The sequence below is a fragment of the Pelobates fuscus genome, chromosome 7 (assembly GCF_036172605.1).
Source record: "Pelobates fuscus isolate aPelFus1 chromosome 7, aPelFus1.pri, whole genome shotgun sequence".
In the NCBI taxonomy this organism is placed as follows: Eukaryota; Metazoa; Chordata; class Amphibia; order Anura; family Pelobatidae; genus Pelobates; species Pelobates fuscus.
In genome coordinates, this window is record NC_086323.1 from 172,247,816 (window position 1) to 172,271,432 (window position 23,617).

The 23,617-nt window shown below is 41.5% G+C and overlaps 1 protein-coding gene across 1 annotated transcript in view; it reads left to right on the forward strand.

The window, feature by feature from the left end:
- Positions 1-23,617, forward strand: part of SLC6A11 (solute carrier family 6 member 11) — a 218,206-nt gene that overhangs the window by 183,771 nt on the left and 10,818 nt on the right. The window contains exons 8-10 of the mRNA XM_063426928.1: positions 12,940-13,043; positions 13,641-13,765; positions 21,620-21,732. Of these exons, the coding sequence (XP_063282998.1) occupies positions 12,940-13,043; positions 13,641-13,765; positions 21,620-21,732 (342 nt within the window). The remainder of the gene's footprint in view (positions 1-12,939; positions 13,044-13,640; positions 13,766-21,619; positions 21,733-23,617) is intronic.

Genomic DNA, 23,617 nt, shown 5'->3' on the forward strand with positions numbered 1-23,617 from the left:
CACCCAGGGGACAGTGCTCCCTCGCGCGCCCGCCAGCCAGCCGGGTGACAGCAGGGCCAGCCTCGGGGGGCCCGGAGGTGGCCGGCTCCTGGGCCCCCCAGTGGGCCGGGCCCGGTCGCACCCGCGACCCCTGTGACCCTGGTATGTACGCCACTGTATATCACCTACACTGCGCATTGGGTAAACCTGCTGACGGCTGACAAGCATGGAATGCGTGGCTCTGCAGAGGAGTTGGTGACACCACCACGACTTGCAGGCAGGCCTGCTGCCACCTCCTCTACTCATCCTACTCCATCCTCTTCCATAACCTCCTCGGCTGAGTCCTATTCTGCTGCTGCGTCTTGCTCCACATCAACGGCACCCCCCCAGCTCTCCAGGTACTATTCCACATCCCGGATAAGGCAGTGTCACGCCGTCTTGGGTTTGACTTGCTTGAAAGCAGAGAGTCACACCGGACAAGCACTCTTGTCCGCCCTGAATGCACAGGTGGAAAAATGGCTGACTCCGCAGCAACTGGATATCGGCAAAGTGGTTTGTGACAATGGAGCAAATTTGTTGGCGGCATTGAAGTTGGGCAAGTTGCATAAGTACACAGGCTTACAGGACGTCCTGAAGCAGGCCAGGAAGGTGTGTGGCCATTTCAGGCCTTCCTACACGGCCATGGCGCACTTTGCAGATATCCAGCGGCGAAACAACATGCCAGTGAGGCGCTTGATTTGCGACAGCCCGACACGTTGGAATTCAACACTCCTAATGTTCGACCGCCTGCTCCAACAAGAAAAAGCTGTTAATGAATATTTGTATGACCGGGGTGCTAGGACAGCCTCTGGGAAATTTTTTGCCGCATTACTGGATGCTCATGCGCAATGCCTGTAGGCTCATGCGTCCTTTTGAGGAGGTGACAAACCTAGTCAGTCACACCGAAGGCACCATCAGCGACATCATACCATTTGTTTTCTTCCTGGAGCGTGCCTTGCGAAGAGTGCTGTATCAGGCCGTAGATGAGCATGAAGAGGAAGAGGAAGAGTTGTGGTCACCATCACCACCATAAATAGCCTTATCAGCATCACTTGCTGGACCTGCGGCAACGCTGGAAGAGGATTGTGAGGAAGAGGAGTCAGAGGAGGAATGTGGCTTTGAGGAGGAGGAGGAAGACCAACCACAACAGGCATCCCAGGGTGCTCGCTGTCACCTATCTGGTACCCGTGGTGTTGTACATGGCTGGGGGGAAGAACATACCTTCATTGAGATCACTGAGGAGGAGGAACGGGAAATGAGTAGCTCGGCATCCAACCTTGTGCAAATGGGGTCTTTCATGCTGTCGTGCCTGTATAAAAAGGCTGAAGGAGAACGACCTGTACTAGGTGTCCACGCTACTAGACCCCCGTTATAAGAAGAAAGTGGCTGAAATGTTACCAAATTACAACAAGTCGGAAAGGATGCAGCATTTGCAAAATAAATTAAAAAGTATGCTTTACACAGCATATAAGGGTGATGTCACAGCACAACGGGAATCTAACAGGGGAAAAGGTGAAAGTAATCCTCCTCCTCCCACAAGCACGCCGGCAAGGACAGGACGCTTTAAAGACGTGTTGTTGATGGAGGACATGCAGAGCTTTTTAAGTCCTACGCATCGCCACAGCCCTTCGGGATCCATCCTCAGAGAACGACTCGACCGACAGGTAGCAGACTACCTCGCCTTAACTGCAGATATCGACACTCTGAGAAGCGATGAACCCCTTCACTACTGGGTGTGCAGGCTTGACTTGTGGCCTGAGCTATCCCAATTTGCGATAGAACTTCTGGCCTGCCCCGCTTCAAGTGTCCTGTCAGAAAGGACCTTCAGTGCAGCAGGAGGTATTGCCACTGAGAAGAGAAGTCGCCTAGGTCAAAAAAGTAGATTACCTCACCTTTATTAAGATGAATGAGGGATGGATCCCGAAGGGACTGACAGTGGGCGATACATTCGACTAAAAAGGCCTGATGAGATGAGCTGCCTTGGGCTAAAAATGGTGACCCCATGTAGGAGGAACAGTCCCTATTCTGCTCTGTGTCAGTGTGTATCAGGGTCCCTGAGGACAGGTGTCAATCCATGTCTGCCAAGTGACCCTATGTAGGGGGAACAGTCCCTATTCTGCTCTGTGTCAGTGTGTATCAGGGTCCCTGAGGACAGGTGTCAATCCAGATCTGCCAAGTGACCCTATGTAGGGGGAACAGTCCCTATTCTGCTCTGTGTCAGTGTGTATCAGGGTCTCTGAGGACAGGTGTCAATCCATATCTGCCAAGTGACCCTATGTAGGGGGAACAGTCCCTATTCTGCTCTGTGTCAGTGTGTATCAGGGTCTCTGAGGACAGGTGTCAATCCATATCTGCCAAGTGACCCTATGTAGGGGGAACAGTCCCTATTCTGCTCTGTGTCAGTGTGTATCAGGGTCCCTGAGGACAGGTGTCAATCCATATCTGCCAAGTGACCCTATGTAGGGGGAACAGTCCCTATTCTGCTCTGTGTCAGTGTGTATCAGGGTCCCTGAGGACAGGTGTCAATCCAGATCTGCCAAGTGACCCTATGTAAGGGGAACAGTCCCTATTCTGCTCTGTGTCAGTGTGTATCAGGGTCTCTGAGGACAGGTGTCAATCCAGATCTGCCAAGTGACCCTATGTAGGGGGAACAGTCCCTATTCTGCTCTGTGTCAGTGTGTATCAGGGTCTCTGAGGACAGGTGTCAATCCATATCTGCCAAGTGACCCTATGTAGGGGGAACAGTCCCTATTCTGTTCTGTGTCAGTGTGTATCAGGGTCTCTGAGGACAGGTGGCAATCCATATCTGCCAAGTGACCCTATGTAGGAGGAACAGTCCCTATTCTGCTCTGTGTCAGTGTGTAGCAGGGTCCCTGAGGACAGGTGTCAATCCATATCTGCCAAGTGACCCTATGTAGGGGGAACAGTCTCTATTCTGCTCTGTGTCAGTGTGTATCAGGGTCTCTGAGGACAGGTGTCAATCCATATGTCAAGGTGTCAATATGTCATATGTCAGGTGTCAATCCATATCCATTGTGATTTAGGAATGTTAGGTGATTTATGCCCTTTATGGATTAAAACCAGACTCTGCATCAACTGTGTAATTTTCCATGGGAGTTTTGCCATGGATCCCCCTCCGGCATGCCACAGTCCAGGTGTTACTCCCCTTGAAACAACTTTTCCATCACTATTGTGGCCAGAAAGAGTCCCTGTGGGTTTTAAAATTCGCCTGCCCATTGAAGTCTATGGCGGTTCGCCCGGTTCGCCGGTTTGCGAACCGAAAATTTTATGTTCGCAACATCACTACTAGCATTGAATGCCTATTTTAAGATCGTTTATAAATAGTTTGAATAGAACAGACCCCATAGGGACACCACTTACCACTTTTGTACTTTAATGACAACTCTCTGTACTTTATCTTTCAGCCAATTTTCTACCCAAGTACAAACATTGTATCTATATGTCTTTGAATTTGAACACAAGCCTAATGTGTAGAATCTTATCAAATGCCTTGGCAAAATTCAAGTAGATCATATCCACTCCAACACCCTGATGTACTTCTTCATAGAATGCAATTAAGTTAGTTTGTCAAGACCTACATAAAACCATGCTGATTTCTGATAATGACATTGTTGTTCCCAATTAATTTCTGAATATTTTCCCTTAATAATTCTTTAAATATTTTCCCAGCCACAGAAATTAAGCTCACAGATCTATAATTTCCAGGAAGAAATGTTGAACCCGTTTTGAATATAGGAAACATATCTGCTTTCTCCAGCCCTCTGGTATTATGCATGAAAGGTTAAAAACAGAGGTTTGCTTATTTCATCTACTTAGGTACATGTGGGCAGGGTCGGACTGGGGATATGAAGCAGCCCTGGAAAAAAATCTATGCCAGCCCCATAAGTCATTGTGCTATGTAGGGTGTTATATATATATATATATATATTATATACACAATTGAAATAGTTGGCTGCACTCTCGGATTTCCTTAAAATGTAACTTTTATTGAAATATTTAAGAGAAGATCAACGTTTCAGTCCCTCTTGTGGACTTGCATCAGGATCATGACGAAAGTCCACAAGAGGGACTGAAACATTGATCTTCTCTTACATATTTCAATAAAAGTTACATTTTAAGGAAATCTGAGAGTGCAGCCAACTATTTCAATCGTATATATATATATATATATATATATACACACCCTACATAGCACAATGACTTATGGGGCTAGCATAGATTTTTTTCCAGGACTGCTTCGTATCCCCATAGCCAACTATTTCAATTGCTGGAGCCCTGGTGATGCAACAGTATATATATATATATATATATATAATTTTTTTTATTGATTCTAATTCAAAATATTAGTTCTTTTAGGTTAATTCAATTATACAGTAAAGCATACTTACACACAGACACAGACAATCTTACTGATGCACACAAATAGGCTCATTGACAGACATCTCAATGACACACACAGACAAGGTTACTGGCACACACACAAATGTAGTATTTTATTTTATTTTTTTGTACCTATTTTACTGTATATAGAATCATTTGGTCCACTATGCCGTATGATATTCAGTGTATGTTTGCAGTTTAGTTTACTGCTCCCCAGATATATTCTCTTGATCTATCTTTTATTTTTATATTTAATTTTGTTCACACACTTTTCACTGTTTATGCAATTTTTTTTCACTTCTGCACTGTAATGTCACTGATAGATCGTTTGTATCTTGGGGTCCAGTATGATCTTTTCCTCCATTATTGATGCTCATGTCCTATTCTCCGTTTTTGTCGGAGATAGGAGTATTTGCACTGTTTGTCTGGTTGCTTAGCAACCCGGTCACATGCACGTCCTTGCATGTCATGTGTAAGCTCCCACGTGGTTTCTTTACTTCCGGGTACCTCGGCGTGCCGGTTGCCAGACTCTCTCATTGGAGTATAGACACTGTTTGTTAGGTTGCCTCGCAACCAGGTCACATGCATGTCTTCGTACGCACTCCCCACGTGGTTTCTTCACTTCTGGGTCCTTCAGCTTGTCAGCTGTCTGATTTTCTAATTGGTAAGCGTTACTACACTTATATGTATATATTGTACACGATAAGAATGTTTCACTGTGATCTTGATAAAGACCCCAGGAGGGTCGAAACGTCGATTTTTTTGCACAGGATTTGTATTATGATTTGATACAGTAAATACTACTTTTCCACTGAATAGAAGCCCTAGTGTGCTCCCTTTATTAGTATATATATATATACACACACACACACATATATATATATATAGTATTGATTCTAATTCAAAATATTAGTTCTTTTAGGGTAATTCAATTATACAGTAAAGCATACTTACACACAGACAATCTTACTGATGCACACAAATAGGCTCATTGACAGACAATCTCAATGACACACACAGACAAGGTTACTGGCACACACACAAATTTAGTACAGACAAACTCTGATACACACACACAAGCTTACTACAGACAAGCTCACTGTCACACACACACACACACGCTCACTACAAACAAGCTCACTGATGCGCACACACTCTCCCTACAGACAAGCCCATTGACACACACATGCTCCCTACAGAAGAGCTCACTAACACACAGATTCACTATAGACAAGCTCACTGACACACCCATGCTCCTTACAGACAAGCTCACTAACACACACACACACATATGATCCCTACAGACAAACTCACTGACACACATACAAGCTCACTCACTAGCAGGCACACACACACCCAAACTCACTAGCAGGCACACACACACAGAGGCTCTCTCACTAGCAGTTGCACGCACACACACACACACACACACACACACACAGAGGCAGACAGTCACTGACACTGAGGCAAACATCCACACATACAGAGACAGGCAGTCAAACACACAGGCAGACAGCCACACACTCACACACACACAGGCAGACAGTCACACACACACACACACACAGGCAGACAGCCACACACACACACAGGCACACACACACAGGCAGATAGTTACACACACACACAGTCAGACACAGGCAGGCAGTCACACACACACACACACACAAGCAGTCACATACTAACAGTCAAACACACACAGTCACCCACTAACAGACAGACACACACACACACACACACAGATAGTCACACACACAGTCACACACACACACACACTCACAGGCAGTCACAGGCAGTCACACTGACCTGCTTCTTACCTCCTGCTTGGAGCTCCTGGAGACAGGTTGTTGGGTAAGCAGGGACTCCTTCCTGCTTCCCATGCTGCAGTTAGCCAGGCCTCCGCCGCACAGTAAGCTCCGCCCGCCACACGCTAAGCCCCTCCCCTGCCACACGCTAGCTCCGCCCCCAATTTTTTTTTCATGAACCCGGCCGGCCATGTGTGAGGTATGCCGGCCGCCTGGCTCTCTGCTCCCATGGGGCTCTGTGCGGCCGTACAGCTCACACATGGCCGGACGGGATCACAGGAGCCTGATCAGGATGATTAGCCCAGTCCCAGGTGCCACGCCCCACCGGGAAATTTCCCGGTATCCCGGTGGGCCAGTCCGGCCCTGCATGTTGGTGAATACCTGTAATGAGTCTTACCTGATCGGGAGTCCAGCTCACAGAGTTATACACTCACCCTTGCAAAGTAGACACAGACCAGGGTGACCAGGTAAGACGCCACCTGGCCTGTGAGTCTGTGCACGGGGGCTTTCCTGGAAAAGTGCTCCAAGACGCTGTACAGTAGGGATTAGCAGAAGCGTAGTCAAGGGAAGCCAAAATCAGGGAAGCCAGAGATCAGAGTAGTCCAGGAGGAAAGCCAAGGTCAGAAGTCGGAATTAGACAGGAAACACTGAAACGCATGTACGGAGAAACAGGAACCAAACAAGGGAACCAGAGTCAATGAACTGACACCCCTCCCAGGGTGTGACAGGCTTTTATATCCAGCCAATTAATATGGCATACAGGTGTGCTAGAGTAGCCACGGGTACGTTCAGCTCCCAGTGCTGGAAGAAGGCAAGGACACCTATTACGGCAACACTATGAATGGCTGGATAGCACAGTGGCAAAAGAGCAAGATACACGAAGCCAAAGTCCAGGGTTCAAAGCCCCTGCTGGGCACTCCTGGGGTGACCTCGTCTGGCAGACTGGATGTCGCAGTGAGAACCGTGACAGTACCCTCCCGTCAAGAACGCCCTCCCGGTGTGAACAGGCTCTTCTTGGAAATGGTACTCCTCATCTTCGGTCTAAGTATCACTAAGATAGTCTTTATAATTAAGGTATCCCTTTACGTCCTGGGATTTTATGGTACCAGTTTTGGGTACTAAAGGGGAGAGGCCAAGGTCATTCAAGGACTTGGAGAAAGAGGTAAGTACCTTGATCCCAAGAGTCATTCTCTCTGTACTGTACTCTGTTCCTTAGATGCATCACCAGGTAGTTCTCCTTTGGGCAGGGAGGAAGTGGTGATGGTGCCAGTTTGTACAGGAGAGTCTTCTAGGGGTGGTGCAGACTCATCAGGATTACTGATTGTGACATTTGCCGTAGTCTGAGTACACTTTTGTGTCACAGAACGGGGTTTCAGGGCTGGCAGTGTCCAGGCTGTCTTGCCAGGATGACAGTGTAAGTCCATATGGCACCAGACAGAAGGGATCTTGTCCCAGGTGGACGAGTCGGGCAAAGAGATATGAAATGCCCTCTTTTCCCACAGTATAGACATAGACCATGGGCTCTCCTGCGGTCTTTTTCCTTAGGGGGCAATCTAGTTCTGGTGAAACCAATCTCCATGGGTTCCTCCATGTCGACTGGAGTTTCACGGCTAGCTCGAGTATAAACAGGGTTACAAGGCGGGTCCCTGAAAGTGGGTTCATGCTGCAACATGATGGGATTTTTGTATTCACTAAATAATTCCTCTTCTCTAGGCAATCGGGTTCTGCGAGAACCTGAAGTAGGCTTGGAAGTTGCTTTTCTTGCTGTAAAACACTGAGAATCCATTGCGGACATAAACAACTCCCAGGAGTCCAAGACAGTACTTCTCTCCTGCAGCTTCTGGTGTGCCCACGCCTTAATCCGCCCGACACATAGGTTAATAGCGGAGCGAACTTTGATAAAGTCGGTGGCGTAGGTTCTAGATTTCAGGGCAAATAGTAGCTCACAATCCGTCTTGAACATCGGAAAAGCAGAACGGGAACCGTCGAACCTGTCAGGCATAATGACATACAGTTCTGGGTATGCATGTTCCGGGAATGGAAGTGTTGCTCCTTTAAATGCCAATGAACGTCTCTGCAAATCCATAACATTCTGGGACAGGTTGGAGACTTGCTCGGCCAGGGAGGTGAGTAATTTGTATAACTCTGCGGACTCCATTGGTCAGTTCATCTGTAATGAGTCTTACCTGATCAGGAGTTCAGCTCGCAGAGTTATATGCTCACCCTTGCAAAGTAGACACAGACCAGGGTGACCAGGTAAGACGCAACCTGGCCTGTGAGTCTGTGCACGGGGGCTTTCCTGGAAAAGTGTTCCAAGACGCTGTACAGTAGGGATTAGCAGAAGCGTAGTCAAGGGAAGCCAAAATCAGGGAAGCCAGAGATCAGAGTAGTCCAGGAGGAAAGCCAAGGTCAGAAGCCGGAAGTAGACAGGAAACACTGGAACGCAGGTACGGAGAAACAGGAATCAAACAAGGGAACCAGAGTCAATGAACTGACACCCCTCCCAGGGTGTGACAGGCTTTTATATCCAGCCAATTAATATGGCATACAGGTGTGCTAGAGTAGCCACGGGTAAGTTCAGCTCCCAGTGCTGGAACAAGGCAAGGACACCTATTACAGCAATACTATGAATGGCTGGATAGCACAGTGGCAAATGAGCAAGATACACAAAGCCAAAGTCCAGGGTTCAAATCCCCGGCTGGGCACTCCTGGGATGACCTCATCTGGCAGACTGGATGTCGCGGCGAGAACCGTGACAATACCATCTGGCTCTTGGGCTTTGCTTGAATTATCTTTCTATAGTTGTTGCAGCACCTTTTCTTGAGTCATCCAGTCACAATACTTTTTTTTACATTTATTTTTATTTTTCTCGCTTGCATATTTCTTACTATAATTTTCTGCTTGATAAATACTGAAGAAAACTAATTAAAATGTCTTCTATTTTCTGATCTTCATCAGAAAATGATGATTTTAGTAAACCAATATTTTAATGTTTGGGATTTTCTACATGTATGTACTTAAAAATATTTGGGATTTTGGCCTTTGTCATTTTCTTCATTTTCTAGTTTAGCCCATATAATCACCTGTTTACAGGTATTATTGGCTATATGTATATACTGTACATTTTATATAGCATGGTTCTGATTTATCTCACAACATTTTATTTTCTTATTTTTAATTTCATGGGTTTTCCTTTTTAGTAAGCCACATTGGTTTCATTTTTTTTAAATATATTAGTTACCCAATGGTATATACCGAGTGTACATTACTAGTATTTGTTTTAAGATATTTCTTTTAATCCTCAGTGTTTTTTTTCACTAAAGAGTTTATGCCCGTTGTTGAGCTATGTAGCTGCCCATCTCTTATTAAAATTGGCATTTTTAAAATTACCTGCCTGGGAGAAACTTAATGGGCAGAGCGGTCACTACCTGCCTGGTAACAGGAGGCGTTGGCAGATAGGCCTATGCACTGGTCTCAGTGAGGATCCCTGTCTGAGGTGGAAGACCCACATCTCTGGTGACCTTCATTGCAATTGCTTTTTTGCTTTTATTTCAAAGGATTGTGATTAATATTTTCCAAATGCTCCCTTGTTTGACAAAAAGATCAACATTGTTTGTTATAACCAGATCCAGACAAGCATCATGTCTAGTTGGTGCTTGTACCAATTGTGATATAAAAGTGTCATTTAACTGGTCCAAAAACCTGATTCCCCTTTCTGAACTACTAGTCCCTCTATCCCAATTTATGTCTCTGTAATAGAAACCAGCAATTATTTAAGTGTTACGCAAGTATGCAACTTTCTTAATTTGCTCTAACAACTGTTCTTCCTCATCGATATCAATATTAGGTGGTTTATGTGTTGGGATCCATAGTTATCAACAGTGTGTCCATTTAATGCAACTAAATCCCTATATTTTGTAGAAATGACATGTGATTCTAACAAGTCTTGAAAGAGTGTTTAAGAACCGCTTAATGCTTTCTGTTTGTGCACTGAGGCATATTTATATCATGAATAAACGTTAGTTATTTAAGGTTCCAGAAGCAGCAACATTAAATAAAATATGCTCTGGTGTGCCCTGTAACAATGCTTTGCAATTGCTTCATATTTTGCATTTAACCAATTAATGATCATCATAAATATAGCCTGACATTGTAGTTATGTCCTACGTAGAAGAATGTTAATGTAACAAATCGTAGAATGCCTAGCCCCCTCTTGTGGATATTGCTCTGATTCTACTGGGAGTCTAGTGGGTTTCTTTCATAATACAGATTTTCCACATTCTCTGTTTTCTCAAAATCTATAGAGAAGACTCACTTTTTTCAGTTGACCTATGATTTTTTTGATAGAGTCTAGTTCTATTAAAAAACTTGTCTATCAAAAGACATTGCCTTTTCCAGCAAGGAGTGAATCTTAAAAATGTAATCAGCCGTACGTTATTCAGGATGACAGCACAGAAACTATTTAAACCACTGAGGCAGACCGAGCGCAATCCCAATGCTCTCCTAAAATGGAAGACTATGCACACCACAAAAGAATCAGACAAATAGACATGTTTCTTGTTCAATAGTGCTTGCATATTATTTTAGCAGACTTCTATTTTTTGAATTAAAACATTTAAATATTTTACAAAAAGTTATATATGGACAGTACACTAGAGATGATGGACATTGTATTTGCTGTTTCTAAGTGATATATTTATGAGCGATGTGATTCTTTTCAGACTGTAGTGTGATAGGGTGCTGAGCTTGTTGTTTTGGGGTTAGCTAGATAGTGACCCCAAAAATATATGCTAACATCACAGACTCTTGTAATTTAAAATTAGTATATTTTACATACTTCCTGAGTATTACTCTTAAAATTGTATACTTACTAAATAGTTAGTTGACAACCACATTTGGCACATAATAGATTAAAACAAATGAGGTGGAAAAGTATTTGCTCTGCAAATCTAGATATATTTTTATTCTTGGTATTTTGGTATTGCATTTGCAAATGCGTAAGAAAACCCACTAAAATCAACACACAATTACAACACACTATAGTGGCTGTGCTGTGGCTGTGCTGCCAGGAGTACCGTGGCGCTCTTCCATGATGAGTAGTCAAACAGTTTTCACCAGATGATTGTTCTCTTCCAGTGAGCCTAGTTCTGAATAACAAGATTTTCATGTACTATTTGCCCATTGGTAGTGAAACTTTCCAATACAAGTCTCGTGAGAAGTGATCTGATGGTAAGTCTAAATGTTTTTTTTAGAGGTGTGAGATTTACTAGACCCCTTCACTATGGCGTGGCAAGGGAAGTGGGGACATTAAGTTCCCCCATTTATTAATAAATTAACTCACCAGCAGAGGAAATTGTGCTGTTTTGTTTTTGTTACAGTAATTACCTGCGGGAACACAACCCTAAGGGCCAATATGAATGAGCCTCGCTTGACTGTTACTTCTTTTTAATGAATTTGAAAGCAAACATGATATTTTTTTTTACTTTTCATTGGATTTTGATGAATTATTCATAATAAGCGTGAGCCATTATGGGTGACATTGCTGGTGGTGGCCCGGTGGCAGGGGGATGGGGAGGGGGAGAGGGGGGGGGGGGAAACTAGGCAAAGGTGAGGTCAAGTTATCTGAGCTTTGTGGTCTTTGGAGTGTTCCGCCACCGATCGGAATCCTGCAGCACTGGTAACGACTGGGGGATTGACACTTCTTGACAGAGAAGTGTTAAGCATTGGCAAAATATATGAGATTAGAAATAGATGAAAAAAGAGGAAAATCATACATACTGATGTTTTTTTAAACCTATCTACTGGCATAAATCTCTAATTTTATCTTTATAATTTTTTTAAACTTCATGTACAAATACACATTTAAAAGTTTTAAACATTTAAAAATGGGTGCATTTTTTTTTAAATGAGAAAAGGCACACATGTCTTTAGATATTTGAAAACTTACAAATCATACAAATAATTTTTAAAATATAATAAAAAAAAACTTGTAAGCACTTATTTATATAAAACTTATGTTTTAGTTATGTGATTTTGCACAAAATAATAATGCACTAATGTGTTTACACTTCATTGTCGTTTTTAAATTACAAATATAAAATAATTATTTCAGTATGTGATCTCATCTAACCTATACATCAGGTGAACCAAGAGTCATTTTATTTACCTACTAAAATGTTATCCAAAAATTATTTATCACCAGTGCTACTTAATATTGCATAATTCACATGATGGTAAAGCTTTGTGGTTGGGCTACAAATGAATCCTTGAATTAAAGGAAAATTATAGCGCTCTGAAAACAACGTTGTTTTCCTAGCACTATAGATCCCTGTAGTACTCCCCTTCCTTGTGCACCCCTTTCCCCTCCACTCCTTGGCACTGTCTTAGACTCTGTCTCTGCTTCTTCTCTGACTGACGTCCACCAGGGGACCTAATGCACCTGGCGGCACTGGCCGTACTTGCTTTAGGACTTCCCTCATAGGAAAGCAATGTACAATGCTTTTCTATGGGGTTTTGGGTGACGCTGGATGTCCTCATACATAGCATATACATTTTCCAAGAGGTTATCACAATTTGTTGTGTTTGTGGTAAGGACTCCAATAAGTAGTGCCTATAGTTCTTAACATCGTATTATTGGTCAAATGTTTTGCTGGTGTCTTGTCAGTATGTAGTCATTTTATTTAATTTAGGCATTATACTATTTATTTGCCAACAGGTGTGGGTAGATGCAGGCACCCAGATCTTCTTTTCCTATGCCATCTGCTTGGGCTGTTTAACCGCCCTGGGGAGTTACAACAGCTATAACAATAACTGCTACAGGTACCGACTCTCTTACTTTGTATATTCCATTTCTAGAAGATAAATTATTGGACTTTTTTTTTTTTGAGTATCAATCACATTTCATTTTATTCTAGAATTAATACTTTAAAATAAAAAATGGACTTTAAGACTATAGGAGAAGGATGAAAAGACTGAAGTGTCAAATAAACTATTTTATAGTTGAAAAACTATGTTTATGATGGCCTCTCCAATCAATCTTGAGGCTTCCTATCAAACTCTACTGAGAAGTGCCTTAAGATATTGTAGATTGAGATATTGAGATAAAAAAAAGAGTAAGGCTATCAGAGTTTAGGATGAACCGATAAAGGCTATTTTCAGAGCAGAAATGTTGCATTGTGTCATTCAATAAACTGGAAGACTTCTCTGGTGCACCCAGTTACTTTTTATGAATACAGGCATTAGCACAAGTCGTTTTCTCTAATACGACCTTAGATGAACCTACAAATGTTAATCAGACATTTCCAAAACTCAGTACTCAGCATATTGAGGTGGATGGGTCAAAGGGTCATGGGATATGTTCTATTTCCATACAAATCTCATAAAATACAAGTGAATCATGTCCTTATTCCCTCACAGAGATTGCATTCTACTTTGCTGCTTAAATAGCGGAACCAGTTTTGTAGCCGGATTTGCCATATTTTCTGTCCTGGGTTTTATGGCTTATGAACAAGGAGTACCAATTGCTGAAGTTGCAGAATCAGGTATATGTCACTCAACCGTTTTTTCAACAGTCTTCAATTTGATCTGTTTTTGGGCCAGGTTACAGGTAAAATTAAATAAAACATTTTAGCAAGATTTACTACTATCACAGTTGTGTAATATTTCTTAGATTCCATTTTCACCTCTTGTATGTCTTAACATTATTTCTTGTTTGTCAGTTACTTCTGTTATATATACATACACTTGCTTTATAAGTGTAAAGTGCTGCAGAATACATTAATTATATTTGGAGATTCATTCTGTTTCAAAGTGTAATTTGTCGGAATGTGTCTGAGTCAAAATGTAGCTGGATCACGAACCAGCCAAACTGCATAATTGCTGTGCATGTTCATTTTGATTTGTGATTCTGAATTCCGCTCATGACACCCAAAAAAAAGATGACTGATGTGAAAAAGATGATTGATGGACAAAGATCAAGTGACAAGTAGCCAATAAAGGGAAACACATCTATACTTTTATAATATATATATTATATATTATATTATGTATATATTTTGCAGCATAATGATAGGAACATTTTCCTGCCATTTGGATCACAGAACAAGTAAGAAACAGTAACTAATACATGGAAAAAGAGGAGGAGCAGTAAACACACAATCTATATATATATATATATATATATATATATATATATATATATATATAGATTGTGTGTTTACTGCTCCTCCTCTTTTTCCATGTATTAGTTACTGTTTCTTACTTGTTCTGTGATCCAAATGGCAGGAAAATGTTCCTATCATTATGCTGCAAAATATATACATAATATAATATATAATAAAATATATTATGTGTATGTTTTATGGTAAACTGTTTGACACACCCTTTTGGTAATTTTTTTCTGAATCCGTTTTTTTTTACCAAAATCCTCCCGATCTAAATTGACATATGGACAACATTTGGCAGTTTTTTATTTTTAGAAAAGAATGCTACAGCCAATCCTACATTTATCGCAATGCTCACGTTAAATGTTAATATACTAATGCTATGTATGTTATTACATGAACATTGTGCAAGGAGATTCTCCAAGTCAGTGTTTTCAAATTCCTGCCACCACAGATTTTGGTAGACTACAAACGTTGAATACAATAAGATGATGATAGAATTATGGTCTCCAGAATTATGAGCTTCCTGAGCATTGAATTAAGAGGGAATATCATTAGTTATTTTAAAAATACATACATAGATACATACACACACACATTGAGTGAATGCATGCAGCACATTTAATTAGGGTTTGAATCCCATAGAAAGAAGTACATATTTTTAAATGGGGAATATTTATTTGATATCAGTCATAAATTTGTAGGAGTTTTGTCTTCAAACTAATGACAAGCTAGCCCAAACTGTCATAGAAGTAGGTGGTAATGATGCAAATATGTAATAGGGCTTAAGTTTGTCCCTATGTATACCTATGATAATAAACAATTAATAGCAAAATTATTCAAAATGCAACTCAAAAAGAACCTTAGGTGATGTTACATGCATAAGATATTAAAACCCATCGGTGCAAAATGATTTTTTACAGAAATCATGAGACCAGTGTAAAATGAATCCAGATTTGAACCACAATGTCAAATGTTACATAATAATGGGTATAATACGAACTGCCCAGTTCATCTGTTTTTCAATTAATTCTACTCTTTGAAAAGAGTCTTTTAAAATCTGCATCACTAAAATAAATCCTTTTTAATTGTGACACAGTGAATCCCAGTGTTGCTCTCAGATGCATTCCTTACTACTTAGTTCATTTCATCAGATCACTCAGAGAAAGTCTGGCTTTTTGTAGATGTCCAAGAATTGATGTCTTCATTTCCATCTGTCAGACAGTCCTCTGTATAGAACAGGCCACCCACTGCTTAAACCTTCAAATTTTATCTGGGCCATTGTCCCAGCTCCCGTCAGTGAAGAAGCCAAACATACAGATGAGGTGTAATTGAGCATAACACATTCTTGCAAATCACAATATTGACAAAATGTTAGATAAACATTAACACACTATTGTTTTAATTCACATCATTCCAGATTTTATAAGCAGAAAAAAAGTTATATTGTAAGGGTAACAATCTTTCATACGAGGCTATAATGCAAAGGCTTAATACCATCTCTTAATGCCAGAAGTTGTGTTGATTGCCCATATGCTCTAAAGCTATATTTAAAAGTTTGGCACCCCCCATATACTTAAATTAAAGATACTATGCTTTAATTTGCTAAAAATGCTAAAAATGCTCCAGAACTGCTGAATGCTTCTGGAGAAAGTCTCACTCCACATCTGCATTTCTCTACTATAAATTTATGCTCTTTCCTCTGCAAAAGTAAATTACTTCAATACCCTCATAACCACTGTAACGGAACTCCCCGTACTCCGACCGAGTACCTTCCGTTGATGAACGCTTCCTAGCCTGTGCCTTGGACCACAAGCACCGCACTGAAAACCACAACCACCGCAGACTCCATAACCGCTGTAGCTTAACTGGAGACTCGCCGTCTTCTGTCCACCCTGGATCAGCTTCTGTCCTCCAGGACCGTGTGGGGAAGACCTCTCCTCCAGGAGAGCGTATCAGGAACAAGCTCTTAAAAGAGCTAGGTGATTAAAGCTCAAGGGAGTATGCAGAGCATAGCAATCCCCAGTGTGAGGATAGCTGTCCCCTCCAATCACGAGACAAGACTACGTGTTGAGGGTCAAGAAGAACTAACTGTACTGGCACATACAGCCTCTTTTATTCACATTCTACAAACATAGTACTGCCCACAGGGTTTTGAAGAACAACCAATCAACACATTACAACACAGCTAACACTCCCATTCATTACATCAGGAATCCTCCCCTCTGCCTGTGATACAATTATCTCAACACAATAGACTAACTTAATTATCACAGGCAGGAAAATATAGTATTATAAAACATATCACAGGGACCCCAAAACATGCAATAACCCCATAAAAATATACCAGTGGATCTGGGTGAACCACATGTCCAAAATTCACTCAGATCCATTCAGTAGTTTGGAAGATACGGTTTAATGCAGATTCCACAGAACATATACAGGCTATATGAAAAATAATTACTGTTAAATATGTCCCCTGTTCTGTAGTTTAAAACTACTGAACGATGTCTTTGTGCACCAAATACCGGCGAGATGGCACCGTGTACAAAAGTCAAAACAGTGTCTGGGAGTTAAAATGGCCGCCATCCATTGTTCTCACCATGTGCTTCATCCATTGTTCTCACCATGTACCTCTGATACATGAAATGGTGGCCACCCAGTAACTCCACAGTTTGTCTGGTAGTCTATCCAGCCGAACCAACAGATGAAACACATGGGAAACAGTGCACAAATGAAGGGAATCATAAACAATATGGACAATAGTCATATTTGTGCACAATCTCAAGTTTTGTCACAGGGCACAAATAGGCAAGCAGCCCCCTCCAAGAACATGTGGCGAGGTCTGTTCCGCCACAACCACACTCTCCCATGAACCCAAATGACTATTTCACACTTTTAACTCTCTTCTTCACCCTGTTGCTCCTCCTCCTTCTACTGACTTAACCGTCACAAACTTTGCAACTAACTTCACTGACAAGATCTCTACAATCAGGGAAGAGATCTCTCATCTCTCTCCTTCCCCTTACAATACTTCCCCCAACCTCACTCCCTCCGCTGTTCTATGTACATTCGCACCTGCTACAACGGAAGAGGTTTCTGATCTACTCTGGTCTTCCTGCCCCACTACCTGCTCCCTTGATCCTATTCCCTCGTATCTCATCCATACTATGTATTCTTCTCTTGCTTTGCCTTTCACAAAAATTCTCAATCTCTCCCTCTCATCTGGCATATTTCCATTACCCTTCAAACATGTGACTGTAACCCTGAGTCTAAAAAAGCCCAACCTTGACCCTAACTCCCTGTCCAACTACCTCCCTATCTCGCTACTGCATTTTGCGTCCAAGATCCTTGAAAGACTTGTGTATTTGAAATTGACAGACTTCCTCGAGTCCAATTCTCTGCCCACTTCAGTCTGGTTTCTGTGCTCAGCACTCTGTGGTAACAGCTCTGACCAATGTATCAAACAATCTACTTGTTGCAAACTCTCATGGTCACTACTCTATCCTAATTCTCCTTAACCTTTCCACTGCTTTTGATACTGTTGATCAGCAACAGCTTCTTCTCATCCTCCGTAATCTCGGTCTACGAGATATTGCTCTCTCCTGGTGCTCTTTCTACCTCGCCCAGCGCTCTTTTAGTGTTTTGTTCTCTGGCTCTGCCTCTTCCTCCCAACCTCTCTCTGTTGGTGTCCCCCAAGGTTCAGTCCTTGGTCCCCTACTGTTCTCGATCTACACTGTCTCCCTTGGTAAACTCATCAGCGCCTTTGGCTTCCAATATCTCTTCTATGCAGATAACACACAAATCAATCTGTATCTGTACATTTCACCCACCGCTAGACTTGTGCACTTTAAAATTTTAATTGGCCGAATCGATCTTGCCAAAGAAAACAAATAGTTATTTCATATGGCGTTTTGGCTTGGATGACTTTTGTCCATGCAAACAATTCAGGAAAACGATTTGGACAAACCAAAACTTCATAAAAATGGGCCATCCAGTCTTCTGCAAAATATAAATATTATATATTTTGCAGTACACTGGTAGGCACATTTTTGTGCCATTTGGTTTACAGATCATGTGAGAAGAAGTAACCAATAGAGGGAGAAAGAGGAGGACCAGTAAGAAAAATAAAAAATAAAAATATGTATCTATCTATATCTATCTATATATATATATATATATATATATATATATTTATTTATTTTTTGTGCCATTTGGTTTACAGATCATGTGAGAAGAAGTAACCAATAGAGGGTGAAAGAGGAGGACCAGTAAGAAAAATAAAAAATAAAAATATGTATATATATATATATATATATATATATATATTTATACATTCGTTATAATAAAAATTATTCATTTTTACAATATTTAGTGGCAGTCACCTGTACATAAGCCATCTTTTTAATTATTTTTGGTGACCCAGACTCAGAACTCCAACTCACAAATCAAATAAAGTGGCTCATCCATTGTATATTGAACTTATTTTATGATTCTTCTATGTAGACCACTCACCAATTGCCCACTATTTGGACGTATTGCAATTACTTTGAAACCAAATATACAAGTCTGATCACCACCTTTCGTGATAATTTCAAGGTCTTTGAATATAGGAACACAATTTCCCAATTCAGTGGTGTGAAGAGTGAAGGTTGCCTTGATCTCTGTTAAATTATTCCAACTCATATTCTGTATGAATATGTCTTTGAACATCATGTTCTTTTCAGTAAAAATAATTTGAATCTTATATAAATTCAAAAGAAAGACACACTTGTCATCGGTGACAAAACTGGGTTAACAAGTGAAATCCTATTTATTTTTGGAGCATCATTGAACAGCATAAAGCATTTTCGAACAATTTCACTGAAGAAGACATGCTGTCACCAAAATGTTTGTGTTATTCACTGATATTCTGAAAATAAATAGGCTATCCCTTGTGAACCAAGTTTTCAACAGTGCTAAGTGTATCTTTCAACTGACAGATTTGAGCTCTTATGAGGAGCAGCAACACTGTTGCACGGCAGCAGTTGTACATTTTGTCATTTTTGAAAAATCTTTTATGGGATTGCAGTAACTTCCTTTTCTTTTTTTGAACACAATCTCATAGGATGTATCTGAGTTTAAAAATAATACATTGGAGACGTATGAAACTGTGGAACCAGCTCCAATTATTTGTTACCTAGCTGTAGGCTATTAGAGAATTTTGAGGGTTCTAGTTCATCGTAAAATAGGTTTCCATTTTTGGACACCCCCTAGGCTTACAGTATTTTTTTTTTTTAGTAAAAACTAAAATAGCAGAAATAGCAGATTAGTAAAAATATTTCACTACAGTCAAGCAATAGGTAATAGTACATAGAAACATAGAAACATAGAAACATAGAAACATAGAATGTGACGGAAGATAAAAACCATTCGGCCCATCTAGTCTGTCCAATTTTCTAAATACTTCCATTAGTCTCTGGCCTTATCTTATAGTTAGGATAGCATTATGCCTATCCCATGCATGCTTAAACTCCTTTACTGTGTTAACATCTACCACTTCATCTGGAGGGCTATTCCATGCATCCACTACCCTCTCAGTAAAGTAACACTTCCTGATATTATTTTTAAACCTTTGCCCCTTGTTGTAGTAGTTTTTCTTCTTTTAAATATAGTCTCCTCCTTTACTGTGTTGATTCCCTTTATGTATTTAAATGTTTCTATCATATCCCCCCTGTCTCGTCTTTCCTCCAAGCTATACATGTTAAGATCCTTTAACCTTTCCTGGTAAGTTTTATCCTGCAATCCATGAACCAGTTTAGTAGCCCTTCTCTGAACTCTTTCTAAAGGTATCAATATCCTTCTGAAGATATGGTCTCCAGTACTGCGTACAATACTCCAAGTGAGGTCTCACTAGTGTTCTGTACAATGGCATGAGCACTTCCCTCTTTCTACTGCTAATACCTCTCCCTATACAACCAAGCATTCTGCTAGCATTTCCTGCTGCTCTATTACATTGTCTGCCTACCTTTAAGTCATCAGAAATAATCACCCCTAAATCCCTTTCCTTAGATGGACAAACCACAATACCATATTAAAGGAACACTCTAAGCACCATAACCACTACAGCTTGTTGTAGTGATTATGGTGTCAAGAGTGACCTGGGCCAATTCCTTGGTAAGAAGTTCTACCAATTTTAAACAGTGTAGCATTTTTAACTACAAGGTGTCAGCTGGCCCCACCTCCACTACTAAATCTGTTTAACGTAGGTCCTAATCAGGAACTTCTGTTAGCTCTCCTGAACTGAGCCTTGGTTAGGAACTCTCGCTCTTGGGCATTGGTATTGGAGTAAGGGACTGGGACCCAGCGGATTCCTGTTAAAAATTCAAATTGTTCAAAAATGGTTTGACTAAAGAAAATGGGTGGCACCAAGGCACTTCTAGCACTATAATCACTACAGTGAACTGTTGTGTTTATGGTATTTGAAATGTGTTCCTTTAAATATATGTTTTTGATAATATTGTATTATCATTAACTCTGTAGAATTTTATCTCTCTCGTTTATCTGCTGGGCTGAAAGAATATTTCAAAAGCAAACAAATATTAAGTCAATATGCCAGTTTTGCGATTTAAGATATTGAAATATATTTTCTGTAATGTTATATTTCAAAGAGACATTTAATGCCAATGGGGAAACATCCTTCACATCTTGTCACAAATTATTTGAGATAAATTAGATGTAACAAGAAAATCATACCTCAGAAGAGTCTTTGTATGCTGTCTACTGCCTTTTTCTTTATTAAGAAACCTTTTTTAACAAAATAATTAAAAAGGCCTAAAATGCTGGTTTGAAGCTGACAGTTAATTGCATCTTGCCTGTTAATACGGTAATTAAATCAATCTAAAAGTAGCCATGGAAAATGTATAAAAAGAATTGTAATTCTGTCTGAACCTGTTTGCTGTTACAAACTCTGCATCCATCATTCCACTGTGTTTATTTTATTTAATGTTTGCAAATCAACTTTATTATGCTTTTGACTAATCAGATTCATTAAAGTGTTCCGTTCTAACAAATGTCTACAGTACTAAAAGTAAAAACACGATTGAAACCAGTGGAACCAATAAGCACAACTCATTGGTGGCTCCTACCCTTTTACACTATTGCACCACTTTTAAGAACAAAACACACTCATTAATGTTCTCTATTAAGAATTATTTTGTCACCATGCTCTGTTTGGTTTTTGTTTTTTTCTAGGGCCAGGTCTTGCTTTTATCGCCTATCCAAGGGCTGTGACCATGATGCCTCTTGCTCCCCTGTGGGCTGCCCTGTTTTTCCTGATGTTGATATTTCTTGGTCTTGACAGTCAGGTAAGCAAAGGCCTCCAGTAACAATGCTGGAGGCTTAGGTTGTAAGTGCAACAGGACCATCTATGTTCCTCCTGTCACAGGAGGCCCATGAGCTGGCCGGCTGGCCACCTCAGGACCTTCACAGGTGGCTATGTACTAACACAGTTTACCCAGACCGCAGGGGCCTACTCTTCCAAAATTCACTGTGTCCAGAGGGGAATAAAGGTGGGCTGCGAGGGAGCTGTAATTTCTGTGCTCCTCCAGCACTGCTATCTTCCACCCTATGGTGATGCCAGGAGCAGGGAAATGATGTCACCCCAGCCCCGGCATTACTAACCAGCACAAGGGTGCAGTGATGGAAGAGCATGAAGATTATAGCAACCCTAGTGACAGAGGACCCACACAAGCTCTCCGAAACATAGGAAACTTGGTGGGCTTAAGTAACAATTAAAAAAACAAAAACATGTATGTGTGTGACAGTGAGTGTTAGAGATGTCGCGAACATAAAATTTTCCGTTCGTGAACGGCGAACGCGAACTTCCGCAAATGTTCGCGAACGGGCGAACCAGGCGAACCGCCATAGACTTCAATAGGCAGGCAAATTTTTAAACCCACAGGGACTCTTTCTGGCCACAATAGTGATGGAAAAGTTGTTTCAAGGGGACTAACACCTGGACTGTGGCATGCCGGAGGGGGATCCATGGCAAAACTCCCATGGGAAATGACATAGTTGATGCAGAGTCTGGTTTTAATCCATAAAGGGCATAAATCACCTAACATTCCTAAATTGTTTGGAATAACGTGCTTTAAAACATCAGGTATGATGTTGTATCGATCAGGTAGTGTAAGGGTTACGCCCGCTTCACAGTGACAGACCAAACTCCCCGTTTAACGCACCGCAAGCAACCGCAAACAGTCCATTTGCACAACCGCAAACTCCCCATTTGCACAAGGTTGGATACCAAGCTAGCCATGTCCCGTTCCTTGTCCTCACTGATGTCATTGAAGGTCTCTTCCTCCACCCAGCCACGTACAACAGTTTCTTTTGTCACAGGTTGCAAATGGCATCGCTGTTGTCAGAGGTAGACACAAACAAAATGCCACACTGCTGAGCTCTGCAATGACAGCATTCTGGTGGTGGCAACAGCATGCGTTGATTGGCGTGCTGTCTGGCTGACCCCGGGTGACGATGCATGCTGTCTGACTGTGCCACTAGCTCCTTGCGACGACCTCCCCCTGCTTCCAACTCGTCTCCTCCTCTCTGTCTCCCCATCTGAACTTTCCCCCTGTTCTTCTTCTCTTCTAGCAGGCACCCACGTGACATCCTCGGACGCATCGTCATCATCAACCGCTTCACTTGTATCTGACAACTCAGCAAAGGAAGCAGCAGGGGGTACAACATCATCATCATCACACCGTACGTCCATGTGTGTAATGCTGCCTGACTGAGACATATCCCTGTTATCTACATCCTCTTGCAATAATGGTTGTGCATCGCTCATTTCTTCCAACTGATGTGTAAATAACTCCTCTGACAGATCAAGTGAAGCGGCTGTGGTGCTAGTGTTGGTGGTGGCGGCAGGCGGGCGAGTGGTAACTTGAGAGTTGCCCGAAGCTAAGCTGGAGGAGGATGGTGCGTCAAGGTTCCGAGCGGAAGCTTTAGAAGATTGGGTGTCCTGTGTTAGCCAGTCAACTATGTCCTCAGAACTTTTCGAGTTCAGGGTACGTGGCCTCTGAACACTGAGCATTATTCTAGGGCCAAAGGGAATCACAGCACCACGACCACGACGGCCCCTGCGGGGTGGCCTGCCTCTGCCTGTCATTTTTTTTTCGATTAGTGGTAATATGCGTGCAAGCTACTGTGACAACAGATATGAGTGGCACTGTGCAAAGGCAGAAGTTGGCA